We start from the raw sequence: 16,811 nt of genomic DNA on the forward strand, positions 1-16,811 counted from the left end.
GTTCTGTGTTTTCTGTGAAAGCCTGAGTTCTTAATGCTTTCATGCATTTTGTCACGTTCACTGTTGAAAATGTCCATGTTACATTGTCTTCCAAGTTCCCAGCTGGTAGTTGTAAGCTTCTGTTTCCGTAGAAGGTTTGGTGTTTCTGGCATGCAATTCTTTTTGTTAGGAGAACATACAACTTTGGCTCTAAAATCTTTACTTTGCTTTGGTTATTTTGTATACTTATTCTAACTGGTAAACAGAAACTGTTGATGAATCATTTCAGTTTCAATATTTCTGAGGTCTGAGTTTTGCAAAACCTTTGTCTAACTGATCTGTGGCTCTGGCTTTAACGACTGTTTATTTTGTTCAGTTGTTGGACAGTTAGTGAATCTTTAGAACAGTTGTTTAATCTGGTTGCTTTGTTGCTTCTTTTGCTGAAATGTGTGTCAGGATCTATTCTCAGTGCAGAAGACTGTGAAAGAGTCTACCCTAGATGCCCTATGGGCCATGAAAACAGTATGGGGTTTCTGTTGTATTCAGTTATAATGTATACCTTTTCCTTTGTTTGCATAAAACAGTTTTGTTGCATTATGCTTTGTCTCAAGCATTAAAGCTTTGACGAGGTCGAAGGAAAATGCTTTACATTCAAGATATCTTGTCAAAGAAAAAAATCATCTGAAGTGACATTTATAGACACTTTCTTTCAAAAACCTTCTTAAATAATTAAGATTGGTAGCCAGTTAGATGTGCTTGCACTGCTCATAATACATATGTCAGAGGCTGATTGTGATCTGGTAGAATCATCGATTCTAAGGGTAGATATCCCGATCAGAGTGCCTGTCAACAGAGGCTCTGATCAGGATGCTGAGAATATGTTAGGGTGTTTGTAAATTCATTGATTCATAAGATGACTTGAATCGAAGTTGAAAAGTTCTGACCGTATTTTAAGGGAATATCTTTAAATGTACAGACTACCAGTAGAATCGTCAGTTCTTTCAGATGGCAATCTTTCCCCTGACATATACAAGTATATGTGACATTTCTTTCGGAATTACTGTGACAGTCATACTGCTGAAACTTATAGTTGACAATAAACTTCAACTCTACCAGGTGCTTACACAGGTTTTTGTAGGAGCAAATAGGTGGTGTGTACATTATGTATTATTTATAAACTAGTCCTTACATGTTTTTAGACTATGCTGTGTTTAGCTGAAAGTTTGTGTGCGTCCATGTTACATGTAACATACTGACACATTGTTGTAATTAACAGTTGTAATGCTCTAGAAATAGAAGTAACTGAGAGATATTTCCTAGGTGTTAGTGTTAGTGTTTGATTGTATGTAACCCACAACATCGAATGTTTTGTAGATTGTTGTCACTGATAATGAATGTACAATGTGACTTGTCTTTATGTTTTTTTAGGCTATTCAACATGGTTACCTCTTATCCATCTGCTATATGATAAGTATTTTCCTTATGGTTCAAAACTCCAATAATTATCCTTGGCAGTTTATGACGTCTAAGTTACATACCTTATAAGCCTGTTCATGGGTTAAACTGCTCATGTGCAACATGATGTATTGTGGATAATATGTCAAAATTGAAGGCCCCTGAGACATAAAGGAACACGTCTGGACAATTGTATCAAAAATGGTCTAGACAAGATTTGTTTACAAGTTAGACATACCTTCACCTTTGACATATTACCCAACAATGCATCATGTTGGGCATGATCAGTTGGAATCATGAACCAGCTTATTGACACTAGATTACATCCCTTTCTGTCCTGTTCATAACCTGACAAACGATCTTCCAGGCTGCGAAGTTGAAGACAGAGACTGTGGACTATGAAGAACAGGAGGCTAAGCTGGTTTCGGACTGTGTCAAGGAGCTAAGTACGTTTCAGGACGAACTAAGTGAGTGTGGAACAGTTGATGCATGCACCGAGGCATCCCGGCTGCTGCATTTTTTTTCTTTATTTTACGTGGGAGGTTAACCTTCTGTCTGCTGAGTTAGCCTTTTGGCACCAAATGTGTATTGGTTACAGGGTTAGGCAGCAGGGAGAAGGTTAAAAAGTGCTTCATGTCTTCAGTGACAACCATTGAATCACTTGATGTGACTTGCCAACTTTTATAAGGACAGAAAAGTTGGTGGCTCATCAGTTACTGTAAATTTGTTAATTTTACTTTTGCGCAGAAACGCATAGTTTGCAGTAGTGTTATATATTTGCAGTGGAGAAGTCACTGGAAATATAAAACCACCACAAAAGTTTTAAAATTTACAGTTACAAAGTGGTTCAGGACATTGAAACATGAAGAGCTTTCACACCTCTCATCTTTAGTTTACTTTATGTGTATGTATGCTTGTGGGTTATGGTCCTCTGCACTTTTAAGATGGCTTCTTTTCACACAGCTCTAGTGTAAGTGCCTATAAGCAGCACACTCAAAAGCATATTAGAATTGCTTTAAAGCCATCTTAAAAGCAAGAGGTTGTGAAAGTGACCACATACATCAACATTAACCAATCATCAACCACCTACATATGACCTTCAGTAAAACAACATTGTACCTTCCCTATTTGCATATTATTGATGCACATTCAACAGTAACCAATCATCAATCACCTACTGTCACTTCAGTAGTACCTCATATATTTGCATATCATGTGTCAGCTGTGACCAATCATCAACCACTTACATAATATACATGTAACATGCTAAAGTATGATACCTCACATTTTTCATATCATACATCCTTGTTCAAGTCATAATTCTGTTTATGCATTGTGATATGATTTTGATTGAGTTTATTTGCTGCGATTGAGTAACCTTAATTTTACTTAACTTATTTTTTGCTGGCACTGGCAAGTTGCTTTGTTTTGATACAATTATATTAAACCTTTGTTTCTGTATACTTTATCTAAACTTGGTTTATTCCTGCAATTATTTTTTAACACTTATTTTCAACGTACCCAACATAACAAAATATAACAAAACAAACATGTACAACCTTGATGTGTACACCGAAACCTACTCATTTCTTTTATTCTTTCTGCTTTTTAATCCTTAAACTGTCGTCTTTTGCTTGTTCCCTGTTTAGCCTAACGCATTCCTCATTCCATTATTGTGTCTAATCATCAGATAACATTTTGCTATATACTAACATTCTCCCTCATTAGTATGAATAGTTTAGACTTTGCTACACTGATCTATTTTGCATGAATCCAATATTATGCTTGACCAATAGCACATTGAAAATAAATTACGTGTAGCTTACTGGTACATTTATTTTAGTTCTTTGGCATACCACCTTTAACTCATTGATTATCTAGACATGCAAATGCCTAATGCATTGCTCTTACATACATGTCCATGTATATTCTTAGCTTTGTGATCACTCAAATTCAATACCTGTTTTTCAGTATTTATGACTTGCAAAAAAAGACAAATTCCTGGTATTCTCAATCTGTGTATCCAGTTTGTATTAGATTGAAAGTACTGAAAGACATTTACATTTCATATTTATGAACTTTCCTTGAATTCATGCTCATTGTTTTCCTAATCTAGTTGTATGTCACTGAGGTAGGCTTTCTAATTCTTGCTCCGTAAACTGTCACACACACTTGTACAATGCATTCTAATGCATCACACAACAGGTAGAATGTACAGTCAAAACTTGCCAAGAAGACCACTCAGTGGACTGATAAAATCTGGTCTATGTGAACAGGTGGTCACTTTAGACACAATTCTTAATGTTTGGATATACAAGACCACAAAGACCACAAAAAGTTATGCCATTGGCCAGGTGGTCCTTATGTAGAGGTGGTCACTAATGTACACTGTCAGGTCTGACTGTATGTTGACATACGTTTGTACACATATACAGTACATACATGCACAGTTCTACTTGATTAACATCACTAAAAATGCACACTTCACGCAGGCAAACACAGACATTTACCCAACAGAATCATCACAACACACCCTCCACTCTCTAACACATTGTCATCATTTTTCTTCCTATCCTGATGAATTTTTCTTTCTTTACAGAGGAATCCAACACTCAGATCAAACAGCTGACTGAAGAGTTGGTGAGGAAGAACGAAGACAATGCGAGGTTTCAGGAGGAGTCCACCAGCTACCTGGCACAGACCATCGACCTTAACAAGAAGCTCAAGAAGGTCGGTTGGGTATAAGCCTGTTCATGGTTCCAACTGCACATGCGCAGTGTGCTGCACTGTGGGTACTATGTCCAACGGCATAGAAATACAAGGCCCCTGAGACATAAACAAAACACATCTGGATATATGTATGAAGCAATTACCCACAACGCATCTCGCTGTGCATGAGCAGTTGGAACCATATCATGAAAAGGCTTATTACTTAAGACATGGTACCATTTTGGCATATACACAATGTAGGTGTCCATGCATTTTTTGTCTGTTTTTGTAACATTTATTGACTATTTACTGGATAGTATTTAGTCTTTAATACTAAGGCAAGCCCCCTGGTTGTCAATTGTATATAATAGACAAAGATCTGCATCACACAATGGAACATGTATTTACCGAAAGTTGTGTCTGCTAATATATTTTCCCAAATTTACATCGCACATACTTCTTATGAGTTAAGGCATATAAGCCTTTAGGGTATTTGTTATAACATGTTTTTGTTATCTCCCTCTAGTCTGCTCTGGAGAATGAAGAACTCCAACAACATCTGCGAGTTGCCAAAGAAACCCAGCAGGAACTTACAGAAGAGGTTAGGAGCACAATTTTCTCTTGAAGACACTGCTTATTGCAAAGTAAAGACATTTTTAGGTCAGTTAGTCCTCACTCTCATTGAGTAGAGCTTGTTGGAGCATGATGTTTCTGACTTAGGAGTAGGTAACCTGTTGTTGTATATTCCTGTCAATCAATCTGGTTGCCATGGTTTCCTTTCCACAGCTCCGTGACCTTGAGGAGAAGTACCAGGAGGTCATGGGGATGTTACACGAGGCACAGGTCAGAATCTAATTGGTCTTCTTCTTTCCTCAAAAAAATAATTCTCTTGCTTAAACTTCAGACACAGCGTGTTGTATAATCAAACCTGTTTATGGGAGACCTGAAAAGTGTGGTCTGTATTGAATTAAGAAGTGATCAGACCAGAACTAAAGAGTGACATCGATTTTCTGACATTTATCAGAAACAAGTTACTGAAGAACATACCTTGAAAGAGGATTAGTTTGATCATTTGGATATGCCAGTAGCGTTGCTTTGCATTATACATTTAGCTCAAGACGATGTATTGCCAATAGCTTAACAAACAACTGTTAGACTAAGTATGCTGTAACAACAACTTTACATAATTTTTCTTGTCAATTTTTTCACAGGCGGAGGCAAAAACAATGCGGAAAAAGACCCAGCCCAGCTCTTCTACCAAGAGGCCATACGGCAGCACACTCCCCGGCATGTTTCCTCTGGTAAGAAAAATTACGCTTCTTTTTAGAGAGAACCATCAATTCATTTATTGATAGTTGTACAAATTGTAAAATGCATTGTAAATGTAAAATATAACACAGTGTATTCCGCATCACTTGAAGTAAAGTGTCGACTGTGGGTAGGATTGCTTAACAGCCAAATATTCAAATTTGCAACAGCGGCGCATGCGAAGCATGTTCGAACAATTCTATGGAAGCCTGTGTGATACATAAGGAGAAGTCTGTGAGATACTGTAAAATACAAACTGGTCTGGAACACCCGTATTGAACGTTATCATGGCCAACATATGACATAAAGCAAGTTATGAAACCTTTTAACCTTTTTACCTGTCTGTGCCTGCAGGACTCCCTGGCTTCAGAGATAGAACACACCATGAGACAACAGATAGGGGACGGCTTTGACGGTCCCTCACCAAAAGACCAAAGGTACAATTATTATGTTGCTTAATAGCAGTGTTTTCAGGTTCTACGAAGACTTCATGCTAGTTCTCTGAACTCATCACACTGAGAACATTATGTTCTGTCTTTCATAGACATGCTATTCTTTCAACCGCAAACTCAATGATACTGCACACTTTTGATCTTTGCCACGGCACCAAGTGTAGATGCTGTAAACTGAAATGAATTTGCAGTTACCATAAAAAGCAAGAGATTTGATATTTTAATGTTCAACATTGTGGTACCAAAATATACAGGGATAAAGGTTTTTATGTTCAACAATTGACTTTATCCCTCTATCAATTCCCCTCCCACCACCAGAACAAACACCAAGAGAGTGATGGACACCGTCCGCTACATCAGGAGAAAGCCGCCCCCCGGAAAACCTATCCCAGGATCCAACACCACCACCACCATGACCAGTATGAGCAACAGCCCTCTCTGCACCAACACCATTGGCTCAGGCAGTTCTATCACCAGCAGCCCGCCCAGCGAGAACTACGGCGCAGACGACGACGAAAACAGTAACCTCACCGGAACGTCGTAAGTTTTACTTGACAGCATATTTACGTTTGAGACCGCACTGTAAATAAATAAACACCACATGAACTATCTCTGTATTGTATGTATCAAACTGTACTTTACTTTTGGGACCGCATCTGTAATAAGGAGCAACACCTACATGACAAATTGTGTATAGTTGCAGTGCAAGGAAGGTGACAGATGCTGGAATAGAATATTTGGTTGTGTACAAAGAGTCTTTTTATTTGATAGTCCTTCTCAAAATTTCTGATAGACAGTCCTGACTGTCTATCACATTGTCTATCACATTTAGCAGTTCAGCCAATGACATCTTGGCAATTAGCGGTTCGACCAATAAGAGAGGGGTTGCATGTCAGTCAGTGTGGATTTTGTTGTGTTGACAATGTTGTTATTTTTGTTCCCATATTAGGGATACCGGTAGTTCTAAATCAAGCAACCTGGGGCGACCAGGCATCCCGGGTTCCAACGACCTTGAAACAGCCTTGAGGAGACTCAGTTTGCGGCGAGAAGCGGAGAACATCTTCCGGGATCGGCAGCGGGAGAGGCGGATATCGGAATGCCGAGAGTCTGACATTTCGGAAACGTCCACGCCGGACGAGAGCGATAGCATCATGTCCACGGGCAGCCATTTGTCGTTTCTGTCGCGTGGGTCCTCGTTCTCCCGACCCTACATTCCAGAGAAGCTGCAGATAGTGAAGCCTATGGAAGGTAAGGTTTCCGTTCCTTTTGGGGCCATACAATCTAGCATTTGAAAAAACTTGGTTGTATAATAGTGTAGCCTAGAAAGCACTGGACTGTAATTAAGGTTTGATCCATTCACACTGGGATAGACCCCTACCTACTATGATGCAAGTGTGATAGGATCTTTAATATGCTTGAGGTGTGGCTCTCCTCAAACATGGGACCTCCGGCTTTTCATTCCATCTGAAAGGACTCCCCTAACCAAAGCTATAATAGATACTCATTTTCAAAGTCCAGTAAAGAATTAGGTGTAAAGTGCCTTTCCTAAGAGCACAACATAGGGGGCTTTGCTAGGGATTCAAACCTAGAACCTTAAGTCAACAACTCTAACCAAAAAAACACCTTGCCACCACAACTATTCAAAATCATCAACTAGCTTGTCCGCACCTTCCCATGATGCTCCAGGTTCCATGACGCTGCACCAGTGGCAGAGGCTGGCGACGCCGAACCTGGCGGGGGTCCTGGAGTCGCAGGATGGCGTACACATCAAGGGGTACCGCCACATCGAACAGGACTTCACTGAGGAGTACCATCTCAGCGACGTGGAGGAGGACGACGGATGTAAGTCAAGTTCAACTCAATTGATATATTTATGCAAACTTAAGGACAATTGACGAATTTGAACGTCATAAACTGCATTCGTCATCGGGGGTTTTTGCTCACAAACTGTCTATGTCATCGCGAACGTCTGTAAAGAACAAAACTCGGTTTAACATTAGTAAAAACATTCTCGACCGGCCTGGCATCTCGCGGGTATTTACTTACCGTGACTGGCCCAGTGTTCACACACATACCATTGAACGTTTCGGGATAATGCTATGTCGGTAACTATTCCCCTTCCTCACTTGCATAGAATACTGAGAAAAACAGATTTTTGTACTTTAGTCAGTCTGATTGTAATCAAACACCTGTTTCTTCGGGGTTCGGGAAATGTCGTAAAAAACGTGTACACTCAGACATGCGCGATGACATGACTGTTTGTGAGTAAAATCCCCCTAGCACAACATCAATTTGTGTCATTCAAATTTGTCTATTGAAATGGGTGTAAAAGCTACATGTTGCTGCCAGCTTATGTTGTCCAGAGACTGTTACATGTATATGTCAGAGTAGAGATTGTGATCTGGCAGAAGTGGTGATTCTAGTGGTAGAGATCGCAATCAGAGTCTCTGTCGATAGAGGTCTGATGCAATCAGGATCTCTGCCAGTACAAAGATTCTGCATTTCTACCAGATGAGTGCGATCAAAGATTCTACCAACAGAGATCCGGGTCGCGATCTCCATCAACAGTGATGCAATCTCTACTGGTAGAATCGCCGATTGTGGCAGATCGCAACCTGACATAATACATTGTGTAAAGTGTGTGTGCACATGGGGTAGCCATTTGTCTTGTCATGTCATGTGTTTGTTTTAATTTAGTGCTTGTATCTGCTGCATACTAGCAGTTCATATCAATTACAACTTTACCCCAAATATATTTAGGTACTAGATATATAGTCATGTAAAAAATGAAGAAATACCCATTTGTACAGTCATGGCTTTATTATTGAGGTATATGTTTGTGTCCAAAGATTGGAGCGTCGTAGGGTGTTAATTCTTTTCCTTGTTTCCTTTTTGCCTTTTATTATTTCCGAGCAGGGGCATGCATGGAGCTCGACACTAGTCCAAATTTGCCCAAAAGTGAAGCAGCAGCCTTGATAGAAAATAACGATCGCGATGACGGCGGAAGTGTCCTTAGTTTGACACGATCTCTCAGTTTTACGTCATTCCTTGCCGAGAATTTGTGTGGTGAGTCCTTGCGTTGGCTGCTGCAACCAAACCAACAAATTACTGTAAAACTAAATTGTCCGCTTCTGACTTTGCTGTACTGAACTGCTAGTATGTAACAGATGCAGCTGTTAGTTTTAGTCGAAAATGATTGCGTCAAATCACGAAGCTTTGCTTGTCTAATCACTCAAAAACCACTCACAATTTTACTTTCAGGACAGTAGGATAGTAAAGCTATGTACAGATTCATGTGTCTTTTGTTTAATATACATGACCCTTTTTCAGTATATCCAACTCAAGTTATCTAACATAATGTAACATAATCGTAGAAGGAGCAACAAATAATTAGCTATAACCTCTGTAACCTGGGTTTGAATCCCGTTATAGGTGGTGTACACATACAGTAAACGTTCATGGGTTTAATGAGAGGGCAGGCCTGTCGTCCATTGTCACCAACATAACAGGTTCCCTCCAGTTTTGATAATAAAGCTGGACCAATAAGGGTTCCTCTCTTTTAGCAATGGAAGATGTTTTAGTTTACTTTTAGTTAGTACTCTCCTTGTTGTGGGTACATCCATCGGACCAAGGAGGTGACTAGATAATACTTAATTTTGTTATTGTTTTTATCTATTGCTGTAAAGGTCATTTGGTATCATTGTAAATGATGATTTTTTTATCATCATTTTACAAATGTATGGATTGACTTTGCACTTTAGAATGCCCAGAAAATCATCTTTAAGTCAAGGTTATGCCAACCTGTCCAATGATTCTACTTGAATGTTTAACATGCGTTTTCCTCTCCACAGTCGTGATCCAGCCAACGTCGGGGTCCCTCTCTACAAACACGACGTACACCTACACGCAGTGCGGCATCCTGCACCCCTCAGATGACAACACAAGCGTTAGCTCTAGGTGAGCAGCTTGTCATACTCATTACGAATAGCATCATTCTCCCTGTGCCTGCTTGCTTTGAACTGCTCCACCCCTGAGGTGTTGCCAAAAACTTTTTATTCAATTAAGTTACTCTAGCAATTTTTTCAGTCAAAGTTTTGACAGCATTTACCCTATAGGTAATATCTTTTGAAACTTGAGTTAACTTTGTAAATGCAGTCACTTTGCTGATTTTGCCAAGTCCTCTGTTGTTTCTATGTCTATTTGTCTTATGTAAAAACTATCTCTCTTCCCTACCTTGAACCAACCTTCCATTCTATGATTTGTCTTTCATACCCTCACTACCGTGCCTTAGCTATGTAGAATAAGTTTATCTATCTGAGTGTCTATACCATGATACATGTTTCTACCAGTCTGGGTGTAACAGCCAATGTGTCATCCCCTCCCTTTCTGCCCCCTTTATTCCTGTGTTCCTTATTAGGAGGTGTAGAAAGTGTTTTTGTTGTGAGAGACGGTGGGTCTCTTGACTTTGTTTCTCGTCTTTTTGTTATCATCTTTTCATCATACATGTACATAATGGACCGTTCCATCCAAACACCATAAGCAGTCAGTCCCCATTATTGACAGCCAAGTGGCAGTGAGCGGCCTTTTTTGTCCGTCAAGCGCTGTTTTTGATGGGGGTGTTCAAAATCGAACTGGGGGTACTATGGTTTTAGATGGGAACGGTCCATTGTATTTTGCATTTGTACATTGTGTCGTGTCTGACATTATTTACCCGTCACAGTTCCATTAGTCCTTATTAGAGTATTTAACCTTCTCCTTGCTGCATAATTCCCAAACCAGCACAAATTTGGTGCTGAAAGGCTATCTTAGTAGGGAGAAGGTTAATGACTGAAAAATGTAACTGTGACCATTCATATCTTCATCTTTCATGTGTTCTTTCATTTCTTGTGAGTCATTTTTGTCCATTTCTTTTGAGTTAACAACTCTTTTCATTATTCTTTTGCTGTCTGTCAGGGTAAAAGCTACATGTATACCAGGGTGGGTGTTGCTCGTTTTGGTTCTTTCAAGCATGTCTTTCTTTCTGGTGTTCTTCTTTCATTCTTTCTATCTTTTCACTTCGTTACTCAGTCATGGAGACCTCAGTTTCTGCTTCCTACTTATTTGCTTGGTACATCTTGCCCAGATATGGGACATCTGAGTAAGCAAAACTTTACATTTTCTGTCGGGTTTCTTTATGCAGTAGACTAGGGATGGGTACCAGTACAGAAAATTCATGTTCAGTCCAGGTCCAGAGGATCAGGTCCAGGTTTGGACCTAAAGCCTGGACCTGATTATTTTAGTACGGTCACCGTGGTAGTACTAAAATCATATTTTGGAGAGCAAGACATGAGTAAGGGTCTCTATTAGTTCTACAAATTATGTTCAAATTGAACATTTTTATTGGAATGGTACGGTTATTTTCAATGCACAAGCGATTGTTATCCTTAGACAGGTAAGCCCCAAAACATGTGACCACCTGCCGGCACTGTTTTCTAATTAGTACCAAAACCTGGAGTCTGACAAGGGAGGGTTCCTCCAAAGGAGTGGTAACACCTGGAATGATGATGAATGATGACCAAAACCTGTCCCTTAAGTTTTTTGTCCTGACCCTCCCACCAAGAAATACCAGTTTTGTAGTAAATTGTACCGGTACAATGTACTGGTGCCCAGGCCTACAGTAGATGTGTAAATGCCCTGCATGTTAGGTGCATCAGAAAAAAATTGCGTAGGAAAGTAGACTGTACCAGTATATATTTCTGTTCTTTATGTTTTTCCTAGCTAAGTATATAGCTAGCTAAGCTTATATATAGCTGAAGTTTTATCAAGTTTGTCTCCTTCCCCATCTTCCATCCTGCTTTAACTTTCTGATTCCTGTGCTTTGCCTAATGTTTTATCGGGGGGGAGGGCATACGTCCCTATGTCTTCCTGCCGATATCTTGAATATGTTAAAGTTTTCTTAAAATCACAGGAGTGTCATAAATACCATGACTTTGTTATGAACACCTTCAAGTTCTTTTTCTGCAATGACCACCTGTTAAAGGAACTATATTGTCAAGAAATTTGTTTCAGTTTTAGCCTCTAAAATGTCCCTAGAGTCCATATCTTAGGGTCATGTAGGAAATATTTCTAGTAGGCTGTCATAATTACAAACTCTGAATGCATGTTGCTAGAAGTTCACATGTTTCTGATCTTGGCCTTTTTTATTTTTCTATATATACATGTAGTCTCACTCACATGACATTGTGTAGTCCCATTTATACATTTTTCTAAAGCCAAAATCATGTTGTGATATTCATTTTAGTCAACTGTTTCTAAAATCTCTTTAGCAATCTAAGAATTGAAATAAGATGACTTTAGTAGATCTATTATGCCAACCCTTTGAATGATTGTACCTATGTCATTCCATATCCCCCTTTAAATTGCTCTATATCCTTAAGCCAGTAGATCTAGATCCGCCCTGCTCCATCCAAAGTAGTGTACATTATTCCAACATATTCTGTGTCACCCCCCTCCCTGATATACATGTAGTCTCCCTAGTCCCTTCAAACAAGCTGACTACCTAGCTCTGTGTGCCCCCCTCCCCCTTTCACAACCCACATTTTTTTCAGACGTAACATTATTTTATGTTCCTAGGTTTGTAAAGACCTCAGGTTGGGACCTGTTAATACTTGGTCTTTGCCAAGTCTGTGCCATAAGGTACTTTGCAGCTTCGGTCAGATAGCGCAGGCTGCATGCCCTGGCAATACACATGGCAGTATGTATCTGTTCTAGGTCCCAAGGATGCACCGGTCTATGTAAATCCATCAGGGTGATGTACTGGTAGAGAGAGGGGGTTGGCATGAAGAAACACAAATATTATTTTATTTTGTTATTTGAGTTTTTCACAATATGAAAGGGAGGGCAAAACAGTAAACGTTCCTAATTTAGAGTACATGCACATGTATTAAAAAAAAGGTTTCACAACTGTAGCAACTGATTAAAAGAGACTACTGTACTACTTTTTTGCTTTGTTGGTTTGCTAATCACAATGACTGGATCATTTAGATGTTTCTAATGACTTTTTTCAGTGAGTTCGACAACTGATAGATGCCATTTGTAGAGCGGATACGAAGGCTTATAATGAACAAAAACAAGGTTATTGCACGCTGTTTGGCACACTGCATGTTTGAAAAATCAAGTCAACAACCACGTCAACCCCCCACACTATTCAGGAAATATCACCCTTGGATTTACAGTGAAAGGTGCACTAGGTAGACCCCCTTTTTCACTGCTTCTTCCCTCACACTGGTTTGCTTGCTGCTGACTCACTTGTGTGTGATGATTTGACTTATCTATTTTTCCCCTGATAACTTAAGAACACTTAAGAACAACCTCAAAGAATTTCTCTTGTTGTTTTTAACAATCTTCTACAAAACTTGATGTGGCTTTATCATAACGTACCTCTGATTTGACATCTTTTGATAATATATGTACACTTAAACTAACTGGAGTGAAGGTATAGGTAGGAAAAATTGTATAACTGTTCACAGTATAACTAGCCACAGTGACTGTATATGTACTGTAAAATCTAATATAGCTATCAAATAATGGGTTTAAAAACAGAATTTTGAATTTTAAAAAAATCGTCTCAGAGAAGGTAATTTTAGAGTATACATGTGCCCCAAAACATTGTTGGAAACTGTAGATACATCATATAAAGTAGAGAATTATTTTACTAATACATTTGCAATGTGGTTAAGAAAATAAGAAATAGGAGTGTTGACTTTCTGTCACAAATGTCACTTTTCACTGACATCTTACTATAGTACCGGTGGTGGGTTTTGCTGTGGGGTGTAGAGTGCTGTGATACATAACTGACATGGTTTTCTTACTCTAAGTTACACTTACGCCAGCTGTTACACTTACCCCAATGTAAAATTAAAGGCTAATGTCAAAATCAGGTGGAGTGTTTCAGATTGGAGACCAAATATGTCGTTGTCAATCTTAAGGTCAACCTGAAAGTTGCAGATGTCAAGAAAATTTGCACAACTATAACATGGGAATAGAGATAGAGCCACGGCCAAAGAGTATGTAAACTCTAACATTTTTGTCTTGCTTTGTTTCCTGGTCCAGCTCCAGCTCAGGAAGACCTGTGCCATCCGTCAGCATGTTGCGTAGCCAGCCCCCCGCGGTCGGTACCCTCCGCCGCACGTCCATCTCCAACTCCTGTTCCAACCTGCGCGAGGCCACCAGCACCTTTAGCACGAACACTGGACTCGCCAAACTTCTCAAGGAGCGCGGGATCCAAGCCATCAAACCCTCACGAAAACCCGAGAGACTCAATGTAGGCTTGAAAGTATCAACGCAGACCACACCGTCGGCTTCTGCGTCATCGTTACCCAGACAAAAGTTACGTATCGATTTGGACCTGAACTTGCCGTCCAACGCCAGCATCAACCTGAAAGTCGGAGCGCCTAAACCGCCCCCGACTCCGCCCAACTCGCCCACGAAGTCGTCTCCTATCCTGGCGACCGGCGGGATCAACTCTGCAACATTTGCGAGCAAGCTGGCGCGAGCCATGATGATGACGTCGCCCAACGGAAACAGCAGCATGGACAACTCCAAATACGACATTGTGAACAAGGTGAAAGAGATGGACATCGGAAGTATGATCTCGACGTGTGCCATCACAACAACCACCACAACCACGTCGTCACTTCCGAGTGGACCGTTGCCGAGTACGGTGATGTTGGGGACGGGGTACAGAGTGAGTTCTATCGCTTCTCCCGGCCCCATGTCGGCACTAAGCGGGAATTTCAAGATCCCGCCGTCCCCAAAAGCACAACACGGATCAGTGAGAAAGAATGCCTCGTTCTAAGAGACTTCGGAGTAGCAATCTTAGGCCCGCTTTACATGCGTTTTCAAAAACACCCAAAATGCATGTTCCAAAACGCGTTCTTGATCTTTACAGGAGTCGGAAGGTGTTTTGGACCTTGCTAAGCTGTTACAAACACACTCTGGAATTCATTACAGATGCACTGTAGAAAAGGCATAGTTGAACGGTCTTTTTCTCTTTACACCAGTAGGATGTGTTTTCAAAAATGTATCACTCATACTCACTATCCCGTTTGTTTTTGGAAGCTTTTTTTCGAAAACACATGTAAAGCAGGCCTAATAGTAGTCAAATTGTAGCCATTTGGATGGTACTAGGTCTACATGGATCGATATTAAACAATGGTCATAATGGCAACATAACATCGGACTGTTAGCACGTTGTAATTATTGTAAAGTAACCCGTCATCTCTTTGTTAATCATCGATCAATTCGAGAGTTGATTTAACCGTGCCATTCTCATTCATTCAGGTAACGAAATGCTCGTTGTGACCTTTTGCGAAAAAAAGGCCTTAACAGCATGAAGGTTCTATTACAACTTCTATGCTTCAATTTTCTGTGAAAAAAAGATTATGTGTGAGCCCAAATTCAAAACTGAAGCAATCAAGGAAATGCTAGGCTTTACCATGTTCATAAATATTGAAAATGGTATAATACCGTGGTATATCAGTAGTCCAATGTTTGAAATATAGAAACAATATCAGCTAGATTGGCCTGAAAATTTTGTAAATTCTGTGTTACAACAATTCATCAAATCCTTGTGGAACATACATGTACAACATATGGTCATTGCTGGGTCTTATATTTCAAGGAGTAATCAAGATGTTCTGGATGTAAAGTTCTTGCTACAAGATGAGCAAAAAATACTAAAACTATTTGTAATGCTCACATTCATATGCATGCAGATAGTAGTCAACAATGATATACGATATGTCAAAATGTCCGTACCCATATCCAGGTTCTCATATCCCATTAACCAATGAAAATTAGTTGTAAAGCAATGAAGATTTTATTTGCATGGACTTCGTTATACAATTGAGTGTTCTTGTGGTCTCAAATTTTTGTTTGTTTGTAAAAAAAAATGTCCAAGAATAAGTTTTTGAATGTTGCAGCATGTGTTTATGTGGAAAACATTGTATATAGCCCATAGGTGAAAAATGTACTTCCAAAGTTGTCATTTTTTTAGAGAAATACAAAAATGTATGAAATAAAGCACTACCTATAAGGACTGTGCAATTGAGCATCGTAATAACTTATTATTATTATTAGCTCTTTGTGTCAAAGAAAAATGACATGGACATTGTAAAAACTAACAATACTAGTGGCATTCATAATCTTGTACAGTACTGCATTTTAGAATGTTGAAGGTAGATTAATGTAAGAAATGTATTATTAATATTTTTCCCGAATGTTTGTTCAGATTTCTATGATATTTGCATTTGAGTTTTCCGTGTTTGTTTTCATCATTTTAATTTAATCTACATATTTTGTTATCTTAAAAAAGCATAATTTGAATTTTAAGTTTCAAAAATTGAAGATTTCCTGGTATTTATGATTAATAAAAGGTGCTCTCATAGCATAGTTTGCTGTATCAGCGACCATCTGGCTTAAGTATGGGATTGATTGATTTATCAACATACGTGTAAAATGTTGATTTTCCTATATTCTAAGATATCAAAATTAATGTAAAACAGAACATGTTTTGAAGTGTAGAAGATAATGTACATTTGAAGATTACGGAGTTGTTGATGTTTTTTATTGGAAGAAGGTTTATCTAGTCTTGGTAGAATTCATGACCTTGGTTGTGATGGTTTCTCAGAAACAGATGAATTGGGAAAATTAAACATGAAAAGCATATTTTGTCTTTTGCATTCATCTCTTCAATGGTTCGTGTCAGAATTAGTCAAGTAAATGTTGATATGGGTGGGTAAGAATTCACCTTGGAATGACAAGGAATTTTATATTCTACAATATTCTGACTTCCTCAATTTGATGTTCATAATACACAACATTTCCATTTGTTTTTACAAAGATATTTAGATGGAGATCTTCACATTG

General features: G+C 39.1%; 1 protein-coding gene across 19 annotated transcripts in view; it reads left to right on the plus strand.

Annotated features, from left to right (window-relative positions):
• The window catches only part of LOC136449232 (trafficking kinesin-binding protein 1-like), a 49,755-nt gene extending 33,145 nt beyond the window's left edge, over positions 1–16,610 (plus strand). For 12 of the 19 annotated variants that reach the window (XM_066449128.1, XM_066449129.1, XM_066449127.1 and 9 more), the window contains 13 exons: positions 1,802–1,901; positions 4,034–4,164; positions 4,670–4,744; positions 4,930–4,986; positions 5,355–5,444; positions 5,806–5,888; positions 6,222–6,443; positions 6,853–7,151; positions 7,590–7,745; positions 8,820–8,969; positions 9,755–9,860; positions 12,516–12,578; positions 13,995–16,610. In XM_066449128.1, the coding sequence (XP_066305225.1) occupies positions 1,802–1,901; positions 4,034–4,164; positions 4,670–4,744; positions 4,930–4,986; positions 5,355–5,444; positions 5,806–5,888; positions 6,222–6,443; positions 6,853–7,151; positions 7,590–7,745; positions 8,820–8,969; positions 9,755–9,860; positions 12,516–12,578; positions 13,995–14,739 (2,277 nt within the window). In that variant the 3' untranslated portion in view covers positions 14,740–16,610. Of the gene's footprint in view, positions 1–1,801; positions 1,902–4,033; positions 4,165–4,669; positions 4,745–4,929; positions 4,987–5,354; positions 5,445–5,805; positions 5,889–6,221; positions 6,444–6,852; positions 7,152–7,589; positions 7,746–8,819; positions 8,970–9,754; positions 9,861–12,515; positions 12,637–13,994 lie in introns of all 19 variants that reach the window. The other 7 variants (XM_066449125.1, XM_066449121.1, XM_066449138.1 and 4 more) reach the window with 5 other exon arrangements.
• Positions 16,611–16,811: the final 201 nt, after the last annotated feature.

Source organism: Branchiostoma lanceolatum, chromosome 15 (assembly GCF_035083965.1).
Source record: "Branchiostoma lanceolatum isolate klBraLanc5 chromosome 15, klBraLanc5.hap2, whole genome shotgun sequence".
Classification (NCBI taxonomy): Eukaryota; Metazoa; Chordata; class Leptocardii; order Amphioxiformes; family Branchiostomatidae; genus Branchiostoma; species Branchiostoma lanceolatum.